We start from the raw sequence: 16578 nt of genomic DNA, 5'->3' as shown, positions 1-16578 counted from the left end.
GCCTTGCCCCCTTACTCTGGGGCCCTCTCTCTCCTGCAGAAACTCCCACATGAACTGTGTCCCTGCCTGAGTGCATGTCAGCGATGGCACAGCCAAGTCAGCCTACACAGCCCGTATCATGCTGCTCTCACCTCCGTCCAGCCAGAAGGGACTCTACCCCTCTGGTTCAGCGCCCCCTCCATGGCTCAGCCCTGGTCTGAGTGCTCACCTACACTTTCCCAGGTCCTTGGAGAGCATCCCCAGCCCCATGCTCTTTGGCCTCAACTTCTCCATCTTCAAAATGGGCTGAAGAATGTGGGTCAGGCGAAGCTCAGAAAAACCAGGAGCCAGGGATTTGGGTTCAAGTCCAGACTGTGTGACTGTTGGCAAGGGTCTTTCTCTCTCTGGGCCCTGGCGATGGGAAGGGGAGTACATCCCGCTAGCTGTGTATCCCCTCAGGGTCGCCTCCCAGAGGCGTCCTTGGATGGAGAAGCTCAGCAAGCTATCAAGCCCCTGTGGGGAGAAGGCCTTCTTATCTGGCAGTTGGAGCCTGGGCCTGGCTGTGTGACCTTGAGCAGAGGCCTTTACTTCTCTGGCCTCAGTCTTCCCATCCACACAGTGGGAATGGGAGGGAGCTGGACCCTATTTCCCAGGCAGCCCTTCCCATCACCGCCCACATTCCTCATGGACATCTCCCCAGCCTCTCTGGTTGCTTTGGATGCGAGGCCTCTGTGGCTGCCCCCTTGTTGCCTATCCCCAGCACCGCCTGGCTGTCCTGCTCTTTCCCTCGCTCTTCCTGCCTCTCCCTCTTACCACACCCATCTCTGCCTCTTCTTTCCCGTTGGGCTCTCGCTTTCTCCTCTCTCCTCTGTGTCTCTGGACCCCCGCTCCAGCCAGACCTGGTTCACATTCAGATGGCTGCAAAGGTACTTCGCCCCCTCCCTCCTCCCACCCAGGCCCAGGGGACCCAACCCTGTGGGGAGCTCCTCCTGCCCCATCCCCATCTCCGCTTCCTCCTTGTGGGGCATTAGTATAGAAGTGTCCTGGGCATTGGGGCTCTGCCACCTTAGCCCCCTCTGACATGACTCGCTGTGTGATTTTGGGCAAGTTCCAGCCCCCTCTGGCCTCAGTTTTCCCCATAGATGGGCAGGCTGCAAGAGGAAGCCTGTGGTTTTCAGTCAAGGAGCCCTTTAGGTGTGACCTGTGATTTGTGACAAAGGCAGGCATTGCTCTAATTTGCAGGGTTGGCACTTGGATTGTCATCAGTCCCCAAAAGGGCCACCCCCTGCCTCCACCCAGGTCTCACCAGCTCCCAGGATTGGGCTTCCAAATCTCAGGGCTTGGGGAGACTTTGAAGGTCTGATTTGACATCCATCTCCGACAGGAACTTGCTGTTGTAACTTGCTTGCTCCCCAAAGACAAGGAGCTCCTTATCTCACTCCCAGGCAGCTCTCGGCATCTTGAACAGCTTGGTCTATCTGAAGGGAAGTAAGCGTCCTTCCCATTGACTCTGCCCTGTGAATTCAGGCTTCAGGCTGACCAAGGTCAGTCCTGCCGTAGTCCTGGACAAAGCCCGTCTGAGTCAGCTTCGGCCGAGGCATGTGGGCCAGCCTGGTTGGGCAGGCTGCGAGGGGCCTGGTCCCACCGTTCCCTGTGCTCCACTGGCCTCCAGGGCTCCCAGCACAGCACCCCTGAAAATTGCAGGCACCCGGACCCGCCACTGATGATTCCCTTCTCCTTTGTTCCCTCCTGCTCCCCCACTCAGAGAGGGAGACTGGTGGCTGGCCCACTCGCTCAGCACGGGACAGACGGGCTACATCCCCAGCAACTACGTGGCACCCTCCGACTCCATCCAGGCTGAGGAGTGAGTATGAACTCTGGCCTCCTGCTTGTTCCCTGTTGCTTCTCTCCTGGGCTGGGGTTGGAGGTCTGGCTGCCTAGGGCCCAGGCCAGAGGCACTGTGGATGGGCGGAAGCCTGGATCGCCAATATTATCCTCCTCCCTCTTGCCCCAGGTGGTACTTTGGCAAGATCACGAGACGGGAGTCAGAGCGGTTACTGCTCAATGCGGAGAACCCGAGAGGGACCTTCCTAGTGCGAGAAAGTGAGACCACGAAAGGTAGGAGCCCAGGGGAATTGAATCTTCTGGTGGGTTGTTTGAGCTGGGTGTTGCAGAATGAAGAGGAGTTTGGTGTATGCCGTGAAGTGGGAAGAACCCTCTGGGTGGAGGAAATGACAAGACCAAAGGCAAAGAGGTACATCTGAGGACCCTACGTTATCTTGGGTTACCAGAGGTGCAGTAAAGGAGGGCACGTTGCCTCTCCGGCCTCAGTTTCCTGAGATGAGGAATGGATACAGATTGTCAGGAGGGCTAGGGGACACACAGTGAAAGGCTTGTTCCCAGGGTGGGTGTTGCTACAGTGGGTCCCTCTTCTTCCCCTTCTTCAGGGGCCTCTGGGGCTGGACTGGGTCCTGGGACCTGGCTTTACCCCTCCCCCATCAGTCCTGGCCCCTGTTCTTCTGTCCCTTCCCCCACAGCAAGAGAATGCATGTGTATCACCGCTTTCTCTCCAGCCCCTCTGCAAGTGGGTTGCAGGCACCCCATCACCATGGCAACGAAGCTGGGCCACTTCCTGTGGGCCTGGGCCTCAGCAGGAGTTGGGAAAACAGATCACCCATGTCACGCATGTGCGCAGTCCTGTGGCCACGCACGCCATGTGTGGGTCTAGGCATGTGTGTGCACATGGGGGTGGAATGGTGTGTGTATTGTTGTGTGGGAGTGAATTGTGGGTTTGTCTTCATGCCTGTGGGCCTGGGGAGTGTGTACCTTTGTGAGCATGCAGCCACTGGGCACAGGCACACCTGTGTGTGTGCACATGGTCAGAGGCTGGCTTCAGGCGCAGGCCTGTGGCTTCCATGTGCACAGGGCCGGGGTCATCTGTAGTAAGTCATGGTTGCCCCATGCAGGCTTTAGAGACCCAGGGACCAGTTCAAGTTAGCTCGGTGCCTGGTTTGCTGTGTGACCTGAAGCCTAGCTGCTTTCCCTCTCTGGGCCTCATTTTCCCTTCTTTACACAGATTTTAGCCTCTGTCTGAGGACTGTCCAGAGGGTCCGTGGCCTGTGGGGGCTGGGCTTCTAGCAAAGTGCCTGTACGCTGCCTCCCAAGAAGGGCTTTCTAGTCTGTGGCCACGAGAGCTTTTGCACCCACTGCCCCACCTCTGGGCTCAGCCTTGTTCCCTGAGGCCACCTTGTTCCCCGAGGCCGCTGTCTCTTTGGCTCAGGTTAACAGAGGCTCCTAGCCAGGCCTGCTGGGTAGGAGGGAGTTGTTCCAGCCCAAAGCTTTCCCAGGCTCAAGGAAAGCAGGGAGGGGCCATTGTGGCTGGCCCAGCTGAGCCTTAGCAGCCTTCAGGTCATGCCCAGCATATGGGCTCCTGCCTTGTCTGCCTCAGCCTCAGCCAATCACCGGCTCCTGCCTGAACCTGGAGTCTTCATGAAGTGATGGGGCACAGAGGGTGCTCCCAAGGCAGGCCCAGAAGGGGCAGCAGTTAATCTGGGTACACACAGCCACGTGGGGCCACTTCTATGCTCCCATCAAGCATTTTTTGAGCACCTCTTATATGTAGTCTTATTGAATCTTCCCAGCAGCCCTGGGAGTAGCCCCATTGTGCAGAGGAGGAAACTGAGGCACGGAGAGGGCAAGCGACTTGTTCAGGTCACACAGTTCGGACACTCACTCAGGCTTCAGAAGTCTTGCCAGGGTCAAGGGTGCATGGCAAAGCTTTCCAGCCAGGTGCCGCCTTGCTGACTTGGCCCTGTCTCAGTGGCTGCCCCAGAGCTGGGTTGAACCAGACCTGGCTCTGCCTGGGCCAGGGGCTGCCGACTTGGCATCCCTCTCCCCTCCCGTGTTGGACAGGCACAGAACTGTGCTTAGTGCTGTGGCCTGTGGGATGGCAGGCCTGGTGATCACGGCTCCTCTCTGGCCCTTCCCTGCAGGTGCCTACTGCCTCTCAGTGTCCGACTTTGACAACGCCAAGGGCCTCAACGTGAAGCACTACAAGATCCGCAAGCTGGACAGCGGCGGCTTCTACATCACCTCTCGCACCCAGTTCAACAGTCTGCAGCAGCTCGTAGCCTATTACTCCAGTGAGTGCCACCCCCGGCCCGGGGTGCAGGCCTCCAGGGGTGGGCAGCTGGGCCAGGGGAGAGCCTGGCCGGGGCTAGGCCCTCTCAGGGCCTTAGCTGCAGACCCTGAGGAGGGGGCTTTGGGGCCAACAAGGGCTGGGGCTTCTGTTATGCTGAGGATATGTGGCTCCTGCCTTCCTCCCCTCTTCTTTCCCTGCTCCTTCTTCTTTCCCCTCCTCCCTCCCCATTTTTTCCCTCTTCTTTCCTCCCTGTGCTCTCTTCCTTATTTCCCCCACTGCTCCTCCCTCCCTTTTCTCCTCCTCTCTGCAGCTGGCTGGTGATGAGGGGGCTGCCTGGAGGAGTGAGCAGGGAAGGGAGGGGCACAGGCGGTGTCGTTTGTCTCTGCAGCTGTAGCACCGGTCTGAACTGGTTACTGGAAGAGGAGGAGGGGGCTGCCACATTGATTGCTGCTGGGAGAGGGGAGCGCAGGGGGAGCAAGGGCTCGTGTGCTCACATGCACAGCCCCTGTGTATACAGAGCGGCTGTTGCATCTGGATGTCGAGGCTGTCTGGTGGACTGAAGAGTCCCGGCCTGTGTGCACCATGTGATGGGCCTGTGGGAGTCTGTGTGCTTGTGGTGTGCAGCGCTGGCCTCTGCACAGGTGTGGCCTATTCTGAGAGTGCCTGCTACTTCCCACTCCACACGTCCTCCTCCTCCTCCTCTGTCAACCCGCCTCCTGACTCCTCTAGGATCTGCCATTTCTGTCAGTCCCTCGGCCACCACTACTGTTCATTCTGAATCCTGTTCCCCCAGTTCAGAACCCTCCCGGGGTGCTCTTGCAATCTTAGGATAAGGACCCCAGTGTGGTCTCTGAGGCCTTGACGAGTATAAGCCTAGGGCTGCCCTTCCTCCACTCACTTCCCCGCAGCCCCCAGCCTCCTTTCCGCTCCTCTCCCCAGCAGCTGTCCCTCCCTAAGGGCCTTTACACAGGCATGAGCACTGTGCCTTCTGCTTAGAGTGCTCTTCCCTGGTTAACCACTCACCCTCCTGCCCACTCAAGCCCAAGTACCACTTCCTCTGGGAAGTCTTCCAGGACTCTCTCCACCCCTCCTGCTGTGGCATGCACATCACACATGTGGTCCTGGGAGTTGATTAAGGAAGTTGGGCTCCCCCTGGACTGTGAGCTCCCAGAGGCCAAGGTTCCACTGGACTTGTCCTCCAGTGAGTCCCTGGTATCCACCTCGCTGGCCACGCCATAAAGTGTGATGAATGCATGGACTCAGGGAGCAGATGCATGGGGCAGTGTGAGCCTGTGTGGAGTGAGGGTGTGTACACACAGGTGTGGATGCTTGGCCTCAAGGGCATCCTGTGTGTCCCCGAAGTCTGTGTGCATACAGCGTGTAGGTCTGTACACATGGTGGGACAGGGAGGCCCCAGGGCGGACACCAGGCCTGAACTCCACTTCCCTGTCTCCATCTTCAGAACATGCCGATGGCCTGTGCCACCGACTCACCACTGTGTGCCCCACGTCCAAGCCACAGACTCAGGGCCTGGCCAAGGACGCTTGGGAGATTCCCCGGGAGTCACTGCGGCTGGAGGTCAAGCTGGGCCAGGGTTGCTTTGGAGAGGTGTGGATGGGTGAGTCCTTGCCCCTACCCTCCAAGGAGAACACAGTCCCCTTGGGGGACTTTGGGGTCCCCACCTGAGAACCAGGCAGATGTCCATCTGTCTGGCAGCTCAAGATCCTCTTATCCCCCTTCTCTCTACCTCCCAGAGTTTCACTCACCTCTGTTGAACAGTGGGCCCTATTTGAATACGAAGCTCCCCCAGTGGTGGCTGGCACCAAGATGGGAAGTAGCTTCTTCATGCCTCTGCAGAGGGGCTGGGCATTGGGCCAGGTGGCTTCACTCTGAGCCTCAATCTTCCCAACTGTGAAACGGGGCTGCTGATAGTAGGACCCACCGTGGGGCTGTGTGAACGGGCATCCACAGGTTAGCTCTTAGCCCTGGGAAGAGAAGCCTCAGCGCGCAGAGGGAGTGCTGGGAAGCACAGGCCTGGCAGGTTCTGGGTCTGTTAATCTCCGGTCTCACCCTGGAGAAACGGCAAAGCCGTCCTTGAAAACAAACACTCTGCGGCCCTGACAAAACTCAGGTCCTTCCACGGCCTGGTTTCTGCTGACACAGGGGGATCGTGGAAGTTGGGGTGAGGTAGGCATGACCGCTGTAAGCCTGTGGCTTCAGCGGAGGGACACAGTGGCCTGTCTTCAAGGTGTTCCTCTGAGCCACTGTCTTCACTTGGCATTGCTGTCTTCACTTTTCTCCCTTCAGCAGAAGAGATGATGGAGAGGAGCAGAGAAGGTTCCTGGGTGGGAGGCACTGCAGGGACAAAGGCCTGGAGGCTGGAGCTCAGGCCAGGTCAGGAAAGAGAGGTGCTGGCTTTGAGCTAGAGAGAGGGCAGAGGATAAGAAGCCAGCTCCGACGCACATACGCAAAATGAGGATGTGAGCAAACGCTGGATAAGTCCACGCATCAGCTGTTCCGGTGGCTGCAAGACTCCTACCTGGGTTGGTTGTGCATTAATCAATGGGGGAGGTTCTTACTTCTTCCCGGTTGCTCCCAGCCCCAGCCCCATTCATTAGCTGGCACCTGAGGCACCTTCTTTGTGCTGCTGAGAAGGAACAGGATCACCCAGGAAAGAGTAGTTGCGTTGGAACTGTGGTCTCCCATCTCAGGTGAATGTGCTGCTTTTGAGGACATTCCTAACAACCACAGTCCTAACAACAGCTGCTATTTCTGGGGTGTGTACCAGAGACTCATTTATTCTCTGGAATAGTTCTGGGAGGAGCATCTGGTCTTGTGCCCGTTTTACAGGTGGGAGCGCTGAGGCTCAGAATGGCCAGGGAGGCCAGAGCTGAAATTGGTACCTGGGCAGATCCTGGGTCCCTATGGGTGGGAATGGGGGGTCTCCACTGAGGCAGCCTGCATCCCTCCCCACACAGGGACCTGGAATGGCACCACCAGGGTGGCCATCAAAACCCTGAAGCCAGGCACGATGTCTCCCGAGGCCTTCCTGCAGGAGGCCCAGGTCATGAAGAAACTGAGGCATGAGAAGCTGGTGCAGCTGTACGCCGTGGTGTCTGAGGAGCCCATCTACATCGTCACGGAGTACATGAGCAAGGGTGAGGCTGGTGCCTGGCTCCGAGATGTGGGCGCCCCGGCTAGGTTATCTCTGAATCAGGGTGCTCACCAAACAGCAGGTGGGCACTGCTTTACTGCCCCCACATCGAGAGTGTACCTCTTTAAAGGTGGGATGGAATAGAACACAGCTTCTCACGTTGATGGAAAGTTAAAACGAAGATGGCCTTTCTCGTTTCATTTTGTTTTTAACCATCTCCCACAATGCATCTTGTCTACCTCAGTTTGCTGGTTTTCTAAAGCCATTTGCCATTTTGGGGCAGAAAGAGATCTTCCCCCAGCCATCCAAACTGAGCCACATTAAGTCCCTGGCTTTATCTTTACTGAATTTTAAAATTAATGAATTCTTTTTTAATTCTTTTTAGAGGCATAATTCATATATTATAAAGTTTACCCATTATATATTATAAAATACATCCAGTTCAGTGAGTTCTAACAGACGGAAGTGCTCTGTATTCCTCACCACAATCTGGATAGAGAGGATCGGTGTCACTCCAGACAGTCCCCTTGCCCCCTCCGCAGCCCCAAACTTGGGCAACCACATGCTTTCTGTCATCCTGGGGTTGTTTCTTCTAGGACGTCATTTATGTAATCTTTTACACCCGAGGGTCTTCCTGATTGTGCGTCATCCGTACTTTGTTCCTTTTTTACTGCTGAGTAGGATTCCATCAATGGATGGACCATAGTTTCTGTTCACCTGGAGGTGAACGTTGGGTTGTTTCTCATCCTGCTTGCTTTTGAATGACAAACGATGAGTGAGACTTTATTCAGAGATGGGTTTACATAAAGTCTGCAATGCTGGTTAGCGCGTGGCCAGCCCTTGCCATTGGACAGGACCTGGGAGTCACTGCTTCCTGACTCAGGGAGGGCAGGACCGGGGCTAGCGCTGCCTTCTCTCTGTCCAGGGAGTTTGCTGGACTTTCTCAAGGGGGAGACGGGCAAGTATCTGCGGCTGCCTCAGCTGGTGGACATGGCTGCTCAGGTGAGTCAGCCCCTCTTGCACCCTTGGCTTCGTACACTCAGGCCCACCTGGCTCAGCCGGCTCTGGCCTCTTGCGTGCCGCCTCCGGGAAGCTTGCTTTGGTTGCCTTCACACGCGCTGATCTCGCCCGTATTACTGGGAGCACCTGCAGCGCTGCAGGCGGTGGTTCTGGCAGAGGGAAGAGCCCTCACCGCGCAGCAGGAGTCCCTGACTTGCTGTGGGACTTCAGGCCTCAGTTTCCTTCTCTGTAAAGGTAATTCACTCACTTAACAAACATGTACTCACAAACATGTACCTGTTTGCTCAACAACCATTTTTTCACTTAATCCTTATCACAACCAGGGGAGGCAGGGATGGCTATTACTCCATTTGATGGGTAAGGAAACTGAGGCTCACAAAGGGGACTTGGGACTGCAGGCAGGACCTGACACTCCTCTGTGTCTCTGGGGCATCTGGGGCCTCCTTAATGGTCACCCACTTTCCTGGGTGCCTCTCTTGTGCCTCCCCTTTGCCCTTTGCCCTTTGTCCCACGTTCCCTCCTTCTGCTGCGCGCTGGTCCTGCTTTTCGTGCAACAGCATTTATTGTAACCTACGTCACTTGCCTGAAGATCGGGAGCGGCAGGGTGTTTGGTTGGCTCTCTATCCTCGGGATGACCCCAGCCCTGGGCACATGCCTGTGACCTGGGAAGGGCTTGGGGTGGCCCCTGAGCCAGGCTCCTGGGTTTTGCCTGCAGATCGCCTCAGGCATGGCGTACGTGGAGCGGATGAACTATGTCCACCGGGATCTCCGTGCTGCCAACATCCTGGTTGGAGAGAATCTCGTGTGCAAAGTGGCTGACTTTGGCCTGGCTCGGCTCATTGAAGACAACGAGTACACAGCCCGGCAAGGTGGGCAGGGTCTGGGCGGGTACCATGGGCCTTGGGAAGTCCGGTCTCTTCTCTGAGCCTCACTTTCCTCATCTGTCATGTGGGGATGGGAATGGTGCCTATATGACATTTTGCTCCTGCAGGTGCCAAATTCCCCATTAAGTGGACGGCTCCAGAAGCTGCCCTCTATGGCCGGTTCACCATCAAGTCAGACGTGTGGTCCTTCGGGATCCTGCTGACAGAGCTCACGACAAAGGGCCGGGTACCCTACCCTGGTAAGAGGGCTCCCACAGCCCATCTTTAGTCCCTGAACCCCTCTGCCCTGGTGACCTTGGACAAGCCAGACCCCCTCCCAGGCCTCAGTTTCCCCATCTGTATAAGAAGGAAGTTGAACATCTGATCTTAGGCTCTCTCTCTGGTCAGGGCTTCCAGCCTTAGGGAGGGGCTTATGCTTACACCCACCCTGTTCTGGCGGGAAGCCCTCTCTGATATCCCCATCGGCTTCCCCCACCCCACTCTCCTCCCCAGAGCCAGCCTCCTCACTCCTCCCTCTGTCCACAGGGATGGTAAACCGGGAGGTGCTGGACCAGGTGGAGCGAGGCTACCGGATGCCCTGCCCACCCGAGTGTCCCGAGTCCCTGCACGACCTCATGTGCCAGTGCTGGCGGAAGGAGCCCGAGGAACGGCCCACATTCGAGTACCTGCAGGCCTTCCTGGAGGACTATTTCACGTCCACTGAGCCCCAGTACCAGCCTGGAGAGAACCTATAGGGGGCAGGCTACAGGGCCAGACTGGCTGCTCGGCTTGGATCGGGCTGGGTGGCCCCCAGTGTGGGGTCCTGCCTTGCTCTTCCTGCCCGCTGTTGCTCCTCAGTGGGGCTGAGTTGTCAGTGACTAGGCCTCTCCCTCTTCTGTGGATGGAAGGGCTTGGGGCCTGGAGCAGCCCTGAGGACGGGGTCCAAAGCTGGCACAGCGACTGTGTCCTGGCTCCTGCTCCCGCCACACACCTCCTCCTTGTACACCTCCTGGAGCTCCATGCATTGCGGCAGGAGGACCTGGGAAAAAGGGCTGGAGCTGAGGGTCCCTTTCCCAGCCTCAGCCTCCTCTCCACATTGGCTCCTTCCCTCTTCCACGCCATCCAGGGCTGTCTCCAGAGCTGGCCAAAGAGCCTTTCCAAAGAAAAGTGATCGGCCCTTGGCCGTCAGCCTGCCTGATACCCTGCCCCTTGCCGTCCATTTCTGAAACACCTGTTCGTGGAGACTGCTGGGTCCAGACTCCTCTGCCATGGCTCCCGGGCAGGGCAGCCTGAAGCCTAGACTGACTTGATGATGGTGGGTGGGGTGGGCTCCCCCTAAACCCTGCCCTTCTTAGACCTGAGGGTCCCTTGGAGATCATCAATTCCTTGTCCCTTATTACCCATGGGGCAACAGTCCAGAGAGAGGTTGTGACTTACCCACGTCCACAGAGCAGTTCAGAGTTGAGGTGGGATCAGAACCCGGTGCTCCCTCCGTCTTCCTCAGGAACCAACAAGATTGTCCTCAGCGGCATCATGGACAGACTGTGGCAGCCCAGGGGACAAGGGGCCTGAGGGTGGGTTAGAATAGCAGAGAGTTCTGCTGCCATTTCCCGCTCAGCGGGGCTGTTGTGGGGGGAGGGAGTGGAGGTGGGTGTGGGGCTGAGCTGGGAATGAGGGGTGAAGGTGCAGGTGTAGGGAGGCAGACTTCAGTCAGAATGTGGGTGGATTTTGACCTTCAGGCTTAGCCGGCCATGAAAGGGAGTGAGCTCCCAGGCTCTGGGGGCAATCAAGCAGAAATCGAAGATCCAAGTGGTTGGGAAACTTGCCCTGGCCTTAGGAGGGAGCCCCAGGTTGTCTGCCCAGCTTGCCCTGTGTCATTTCCATGCCTGGCCCCTGCTCTCCTCCCCAAGTTGGCACCCTAAACTCATGAGTAGGGAAAGGAGTGCCTAGGCTGGGGTGAGGGAGGATGAGGGTTCACTGTCATGTATCAGGACTGGCTGTGAGACCTTGGGTGGCCCTGACTTCTGTGGGCTGCAGTGTCTGCCTCCTTATGTGGCCATGGCCTCTGCAATTGCTCCCCTCCTGCCCTGTCCAGACCCTGTGACCTGGCGTCATACGGTGAGCGCAGCCCGGGCGTCAGGAGACTGTTTTGGCCCTCGCTCTATTGTTCAGTCTTAGGGTATGTGGTGGCTTCTCCCTGGGCCCCAGTGTGCTCCTCCGAAAAGGGGAAGCTGACAGTTTGTGGGCATCTTGGTAAGGGCCTCTGTGTGTGTATGTGTGTGTGTGCACGTGTGCGTTCCTCCATGTGTGTCCATATTTAACATGTAAAAATGCCCCTTACTCTGTCGCCCAGACACATTGTACATTTCACCCACAGCCCCCCCTTATAGCAATAACATTCCTGCTGCCAGGGATTCTTGAGCCAGCCAGGCCCTGCCAGTGGGGAAGGAGGCCAAGAGGTGCCTGCCTATGAAATTTCAACTTTTCCTTTCATACATGTTTATTACCCAAGTCTTCTCCTGTCTGTCCCAGTCCCAAATCTGGACTCGCGTACACGAGCGTGCTCTCAAATCCCTTCTAACTGCCCAAGGCCCTTTGTATAAGGTGTCCTAATACTGTCCTTTTTTTAAAAAAAACAGTGTTTTGTAGATTTCAGATGACTATGCAGAGGCCTAGGGGACCCCTGGTTCTGGGCAGGGCCTGGGGATCCCACATTCCATGGCCCAGGTTCGGGGGGTGGGGGAATCCAGAATTGGTTGTAAATACTTTGTATATTGTCTGATTAAACACAAACAGACCTCAGAGTTCAGCTAGTGGTTTATTGAGCCTCTACTGTGTGCCGGAGGGTGACAGGGCGGGGAGGTGAGGCCAGACTTCCGTCAGAGGGGCCTTTGTGCGGGCGCTGGGCCTGGGCGTGACATGATCAAATTGGAGTCAACAGTTACCATGGCATGTGACCGTGTATGCACACCTGGACCTGCATTTGGGGAGTGAGCAGAAGCCTGGCTTGTGTCTGAGATGCACAGCGGAACCCCAAGACGCCCACAGTGTCCGCAGTTGAGAACTCAGGCCGGGTGACTGGTGGTGGCCGACGCTTCAGGGTGGCTGGGGCTGTCAGGCCTGCGTGGAGCTGTGGATGTGCTCATGGGGAGGTGGCTGTGCGGGTGCTATTTGCGTTTCCGTGAGTGCAGGGCTGGGTGGGAGGTGGGGCTGCATCGAAGTCCTGGGCACTTGAGAAAAATTCCAGACTCTTCCTCTCCTCCCTTCTCTCCCGCCACCAACGGACACAACCTGGGAAGTTCATTTGCAAGTCTATACGAAGAAATGATTTTTACATCAGATCATGCACACATCCACGAGTCACCTCTGGTGGTAATAACCACCAGATTAAATGGGGATATTACTTTGTTCAGTATCATTTTCACAAGCTGGAGAGATCCCAGGGGTGTGCTCATGACTTGGGAGCATGAATAGGAATTCCCGAGGAGCGTGGCTGTGAGTGAGGAATTCCCGAGGAGCGTGGCTGTGAGTTTGTGGCACGGGTTTTCTGTTTGTTCCTGGGGGTGTGTGTCCTAGCATGTGTGTGCCTTTGTGTTCATGGGTGTGTGTGGGGGGCTGTTTGCCCATGGCTCTGTGTGTCTATATACTCACGTGTCCAGGTAGCGTGCTAGCCTGTGGGCTCCTGGGGTGTGTGTACCTGGGTATTAATGGGGTATGAAGTGAGTAGGTCTGTTTTTCCCAGCTGCGTGTGCACAGATTTGTGTGTATTGTGTGGACACAATTCCAGGTCCTTCCAGCTTGAACCTGTGGGCTCCTGGGCTGCGGGCACCAATGTGTGTAACTGCTTCTGTGGACGAGCATGGAGCAGCGTGGGTCAGTGCAGATCCCTGTGGGTCAGAGCGCACATACCAAGCGGGCCGCTCCCGGCAAGACCCATGTGTGCGCTGGGACGCAGGAACAGCAAGCAGGCGGGGACACCCCGCCCCGGTGGGGACAAAGAACTGCCTGCGCATTCCCCGGCGCCCCGCGCACCTGACCCACTCCTCCGGGAAGAGGTCCCGCACCCCTTCCTCTCCGGTCTCGCTCTGTTTCTGTTTGCCTTTTCCCCGTCTTTCGTGGTCTGTGCCTCTGCAGTTTCTCCTGCCCTCCGTTAGTGTGGCTCTGGCTCTCCTTGACTGACAAGTCTTTGTTTCTTTCTGTTCCCTCCCTTAACCTCCCTTCTCCCCACTTCTTGGTCTTTCTCTGTGTGCCTCGGTGTGCTTCCGATTTGCTTTCTTTGTTTTTTATTTTTTTTGATTTTTAGATTTGAAAAGCATTTTTATTTCTTTAGAAAGTTCAAAGCCAAATAAATTGAGGCAAATGCTTAAGCATCTGGAAATCCCAACTCTTTCATTATTTTGGTCTAATCTCAGAGAGATGCAAACATACATTGGAGAATCGCCTCAGCTTTTCCATTTTTTAAAAAAAAATTTTTTATTGATTAAGGTATTACAAATGTTTTTATGTCTGTTTCTCACTGTGGATAGTTTTTCTTTTTCTCTGTGCCTTGCTGTTCTTTCTCTACCCTCTCTCCCTCTCTTTCAGATTTCCTTTCTTATCCATATCTTGATGCCTCTGATTCTTCCCCAGGCCTTCACACCTCCATGCCTTTGTTCATTCAGGCTGTTTCCACTACTGGGAATGCCCTTTCTTTCCTCTCTGCAACTTGGCAAACTCCTATTCCTCCTTCAAGACACATCTCGAGGCGACGGACTGCCTCTGGGAGCTTCCCCGCCCCCCCCCCCCCCTGGAATTTGCAGGGTTGTCCAGAACAATAACTTGAGGGAATTGGGCGAGTCTCGCTGATGCACCCCGATCTGGCCCACGTGGGAAGGGAGGCAGCGCAGCCCCCTCTGTCTCGCCCACCGATGGTTTGGACTCCCTCACTCTGGGCCTCTGTTCATTTGCTTTGCTCTGCTCTTCGTGAGAGGCAGAATGTGGAGGGGCAAGAGATGCCCGCTGTGCTGGGCCCACTGTCTCAGGCCCAGCCCTTTCCTCCTTGTGCAACTCGTCCCGTTTCCCACTTCAGAGGACTGGAGACCCCGGCCCCCACGTCCCCGCCACCTCTTCCTAATTTCAGTGGTTTTCTCTTATTCTGCGTGCATTTTTTCTTTTTGAGATAAATGTTTTCTTCCATGAAAAAAAAAATATATATATAGCAGAGTGGGAAAGATACAGAAAAGCACAAAAAAGGTCATAATTTGTTTTCCCTACCCCATCCCTCCCACCTGGAAACATGGGGCATGTTTCTGGGTATGTGTCCATCTGGTCTTGTCATCTGTTCTCTGCCCATCACCTCTGAGCCTCCTAGTCTCTCTGTCTCTGAATGTGCCTCTGTCTCTCCATCCTCTGGTCCATGTGTATTGGCTCCTCTCTGGGCTGCTGGCCCATTCATTCTTTCATACATTGACATGTAAAACTCATATTGAAGATTTACCCTGGCCCCAGTCCTGCCATGGGTCCACATGGATGTGTGAGCGCACGTTTGCCTGTACAGCTGTGTCAGGCCCTCTGTGCCAGGTCTGTCTGTCTTTCTCAGCCACTTCCTGCCTCCCTTTCTCCACGGAGTCATTGAGCTCCCTCCCACGGTTGCACTTCCAATGTGTGTGGTGTGTATAGTATGTGTTACATTGTGTGTGAGCAGAGTGTGTGGTGTGCACTGTGCTGTGTGGTGTGCGGGCTGTGTGTGCTGTGGCTGTGTGTATGGTTTGTGGTGTGCACTGTGTTGTGTGTCCATGGGCTATGTGTGCTGTGGCCGTGTGGGTGGAATGTGAGTGTCCCTGCTTCCCCCTGCCTCCCAGGCTGCAACCCCTCTGCCGCCCATCCCTTCCTTCACGCTCTGCTCCTTTCATTTCCTTCCTCTCTTCCTCATAAAGTTCTACCCAGACCTTGTACTGGAGGTGCATTTGAACGCGTGCACGTGCACACACACACACACACATAGTTGTTCGTCTGCATTTTCTTTCATCTGTCTTCTTTCCCTTTTTTCTCTTGAAGGCTCCAAAAAGCTGTGGTTTTCAGAGAGAAAAACAGAAACAGACAAACACAAGAGATAGAGAAGGAACAACCACGGATGGGGTGAGAGGACGGGGAAGGGGCCTGGAGACAGAGCTCCGTGCATCAGTCTCTGTGCATCAGTCTGTCATCCACCCCTCCCTCGCTCTCCCCAGCCTTCCTCTCCCTGGGGTCTTCCCACCTAGTGCCCAGATCTGTGCTCCCCTCAGACTGAGACCCATGGGACCCCAGGCCACTGTCCCCTGCCAGGCTCTGTCTGTGCATTCACCTGTCTGTCTGCTTGCCTTTGCCTGGCCCCTCTCTGTTTCCCCTTTGCTGTGGAGTCATTAAGTGTCCATCTCTTTCTTTGGTTACCCCGTCTCCAGGGTGGAGAGGGTGTGTGTCCATGTGGCTGTGGCTGGATCTCAGTGCTGCAGGGTCTGTCTTTCTCTACCTCCCACATCCACCTCCCTGCAGATTTTATTAAATATCCTCCTCCTTTTCCTTCTTCGTGCCTCTCCCGCTGCCCTCTTGGTGTGCGTGCATTGGTGTGTGTGTATCTACCTGTGAACCTCTCGAAAAGTTCATGTTTCTTTTGATTGAAAAATTAAATGGTTTTCGTGGCCCCTAAAAGCATCCTGAACTGGTGATTTACTGAGCTCCTCCTCTGTGCCCGCCCTGGGCCAGTGCTATTCCTGGCAGGGCTGCGTGTCCTTTGTGCGGCTGCTCTGCATTTTCGTTCTGCTCCGTTCTGCCCCCTGCAGCTTGCCCTGGGCTTCTGCGAGAATATCCAAGGCAGGTGATGTGTGCCAGCCCCTCCCCCACCTCTGTCCATCTCTCTCACCCTGGCAGGGGTGTCTCTTTCTCTGGGGTTCCCCATTCATTCATCCATTCATTCCCCCAACATCCCTGCATATCTGCCAGGGAACAGGGGTCTGGCTCCCCACTGTCCCCTAGGCCTTCAGCGCTCCCAGAGCTGCAGGCTGGTTGCCTTTCCAGTGTGGGCTGTGCTCCCCGCGGCCCCTCGCCGTGGCTGGGAGGGGGAGGGGGTGTCAGTGCTTCCATCAGTCCCTCAGCTCTTCAGACTCTTCTTGAAACACTCATTGTGGAGCAGCTGCTCCTGCCTGGCCATGTGCATGTGCGTGTGTGCGTGTGTGCGTGTTCCCCCCACCCCCAGGCCTCCATCTTGATTATTCCAGATGTGCCTGCCCGTCTTTCCATCCCCCTCTGGGCCTCTCCCTTCCTCCCTCGGCCCCCTCTTTTACCCTCTGCTTTTTCATCTGCGTTCATCCTTGATGCTCTCACTCAGTGTGTAAGCATGCATCCACTCACTGGTCCATTTCTTCCTTTCACGGGTTTCCATGGAGTACCCACTTTATGCCTCACCC

At 56.0% G+C, this 16578-nt stretch overlaps 1 protein-coding gene across 4 annotated transcripts in view; it reads left to right on the top strand.

Annotated features, from left to right (window-relative positions):
* SRC (SRC proto-oncogene, non-receptor tyrosine kinase) overlaps positions 1–11965 on the top strand; it is a 49705-nt gene extending 37740 nt beyond the window's left edge. For 2 of the 4 annotated variants that reach the window (XM_080685660.1, XM_080685659.1), the window contains 10 exons: positions 873–905; positions 1745–1843; positions 1994–2097; positions 3972–4121; positions 5583–5738; positions 7099–7278; positions 8200–8276; positions 9010–9163; positions 9286–9417; positions 9704–11965. In XM_080685660.1, the coding sequence (XP_080541786.1) occupies positions 873–905; positions 1745–1843; positions 1994–2097; positions 3972–4121; positions 5583–5738; positions 7099–7278; positions 8200–8276; positions 9010–9163; positions 9286–9417; positions 9704–9912 (1294 nt within the window). In that variant the 3' untranslated portion in view covers positions 9913–11965. The remainder of the gene's footprint in view (positions 1–872; positions 906–1744; positions 1844–1993; positions 2098–3971; positions 4122–5582; positions 5739–7098; positions 7279–8199; positions 8277–9009; positions 9164–9285; positions 9418–9703) is intronic. The other 2 variants (XM_080685662.1, XM_080685661.1) reach the window with 1 other exon arrangement.
* Positions 11966–16578: the final 4613 nt, after the last annotated feature.

Source organism: Plecotus auritus (assembly GCF_963455305.1).
Source record: "Plecotus auritus genome assembly, chromosome: 8".
NCBI lineage: Eukaryota > Metazoa > Chordata > Mammalia > Chiroptera > Vespertilionidae > Plecotus > Plecotus auritus.
Note: the sequence above shows the minus strand (reverse complement) of the source record. Positions and strands in the feature narration are given on the sequence as shown.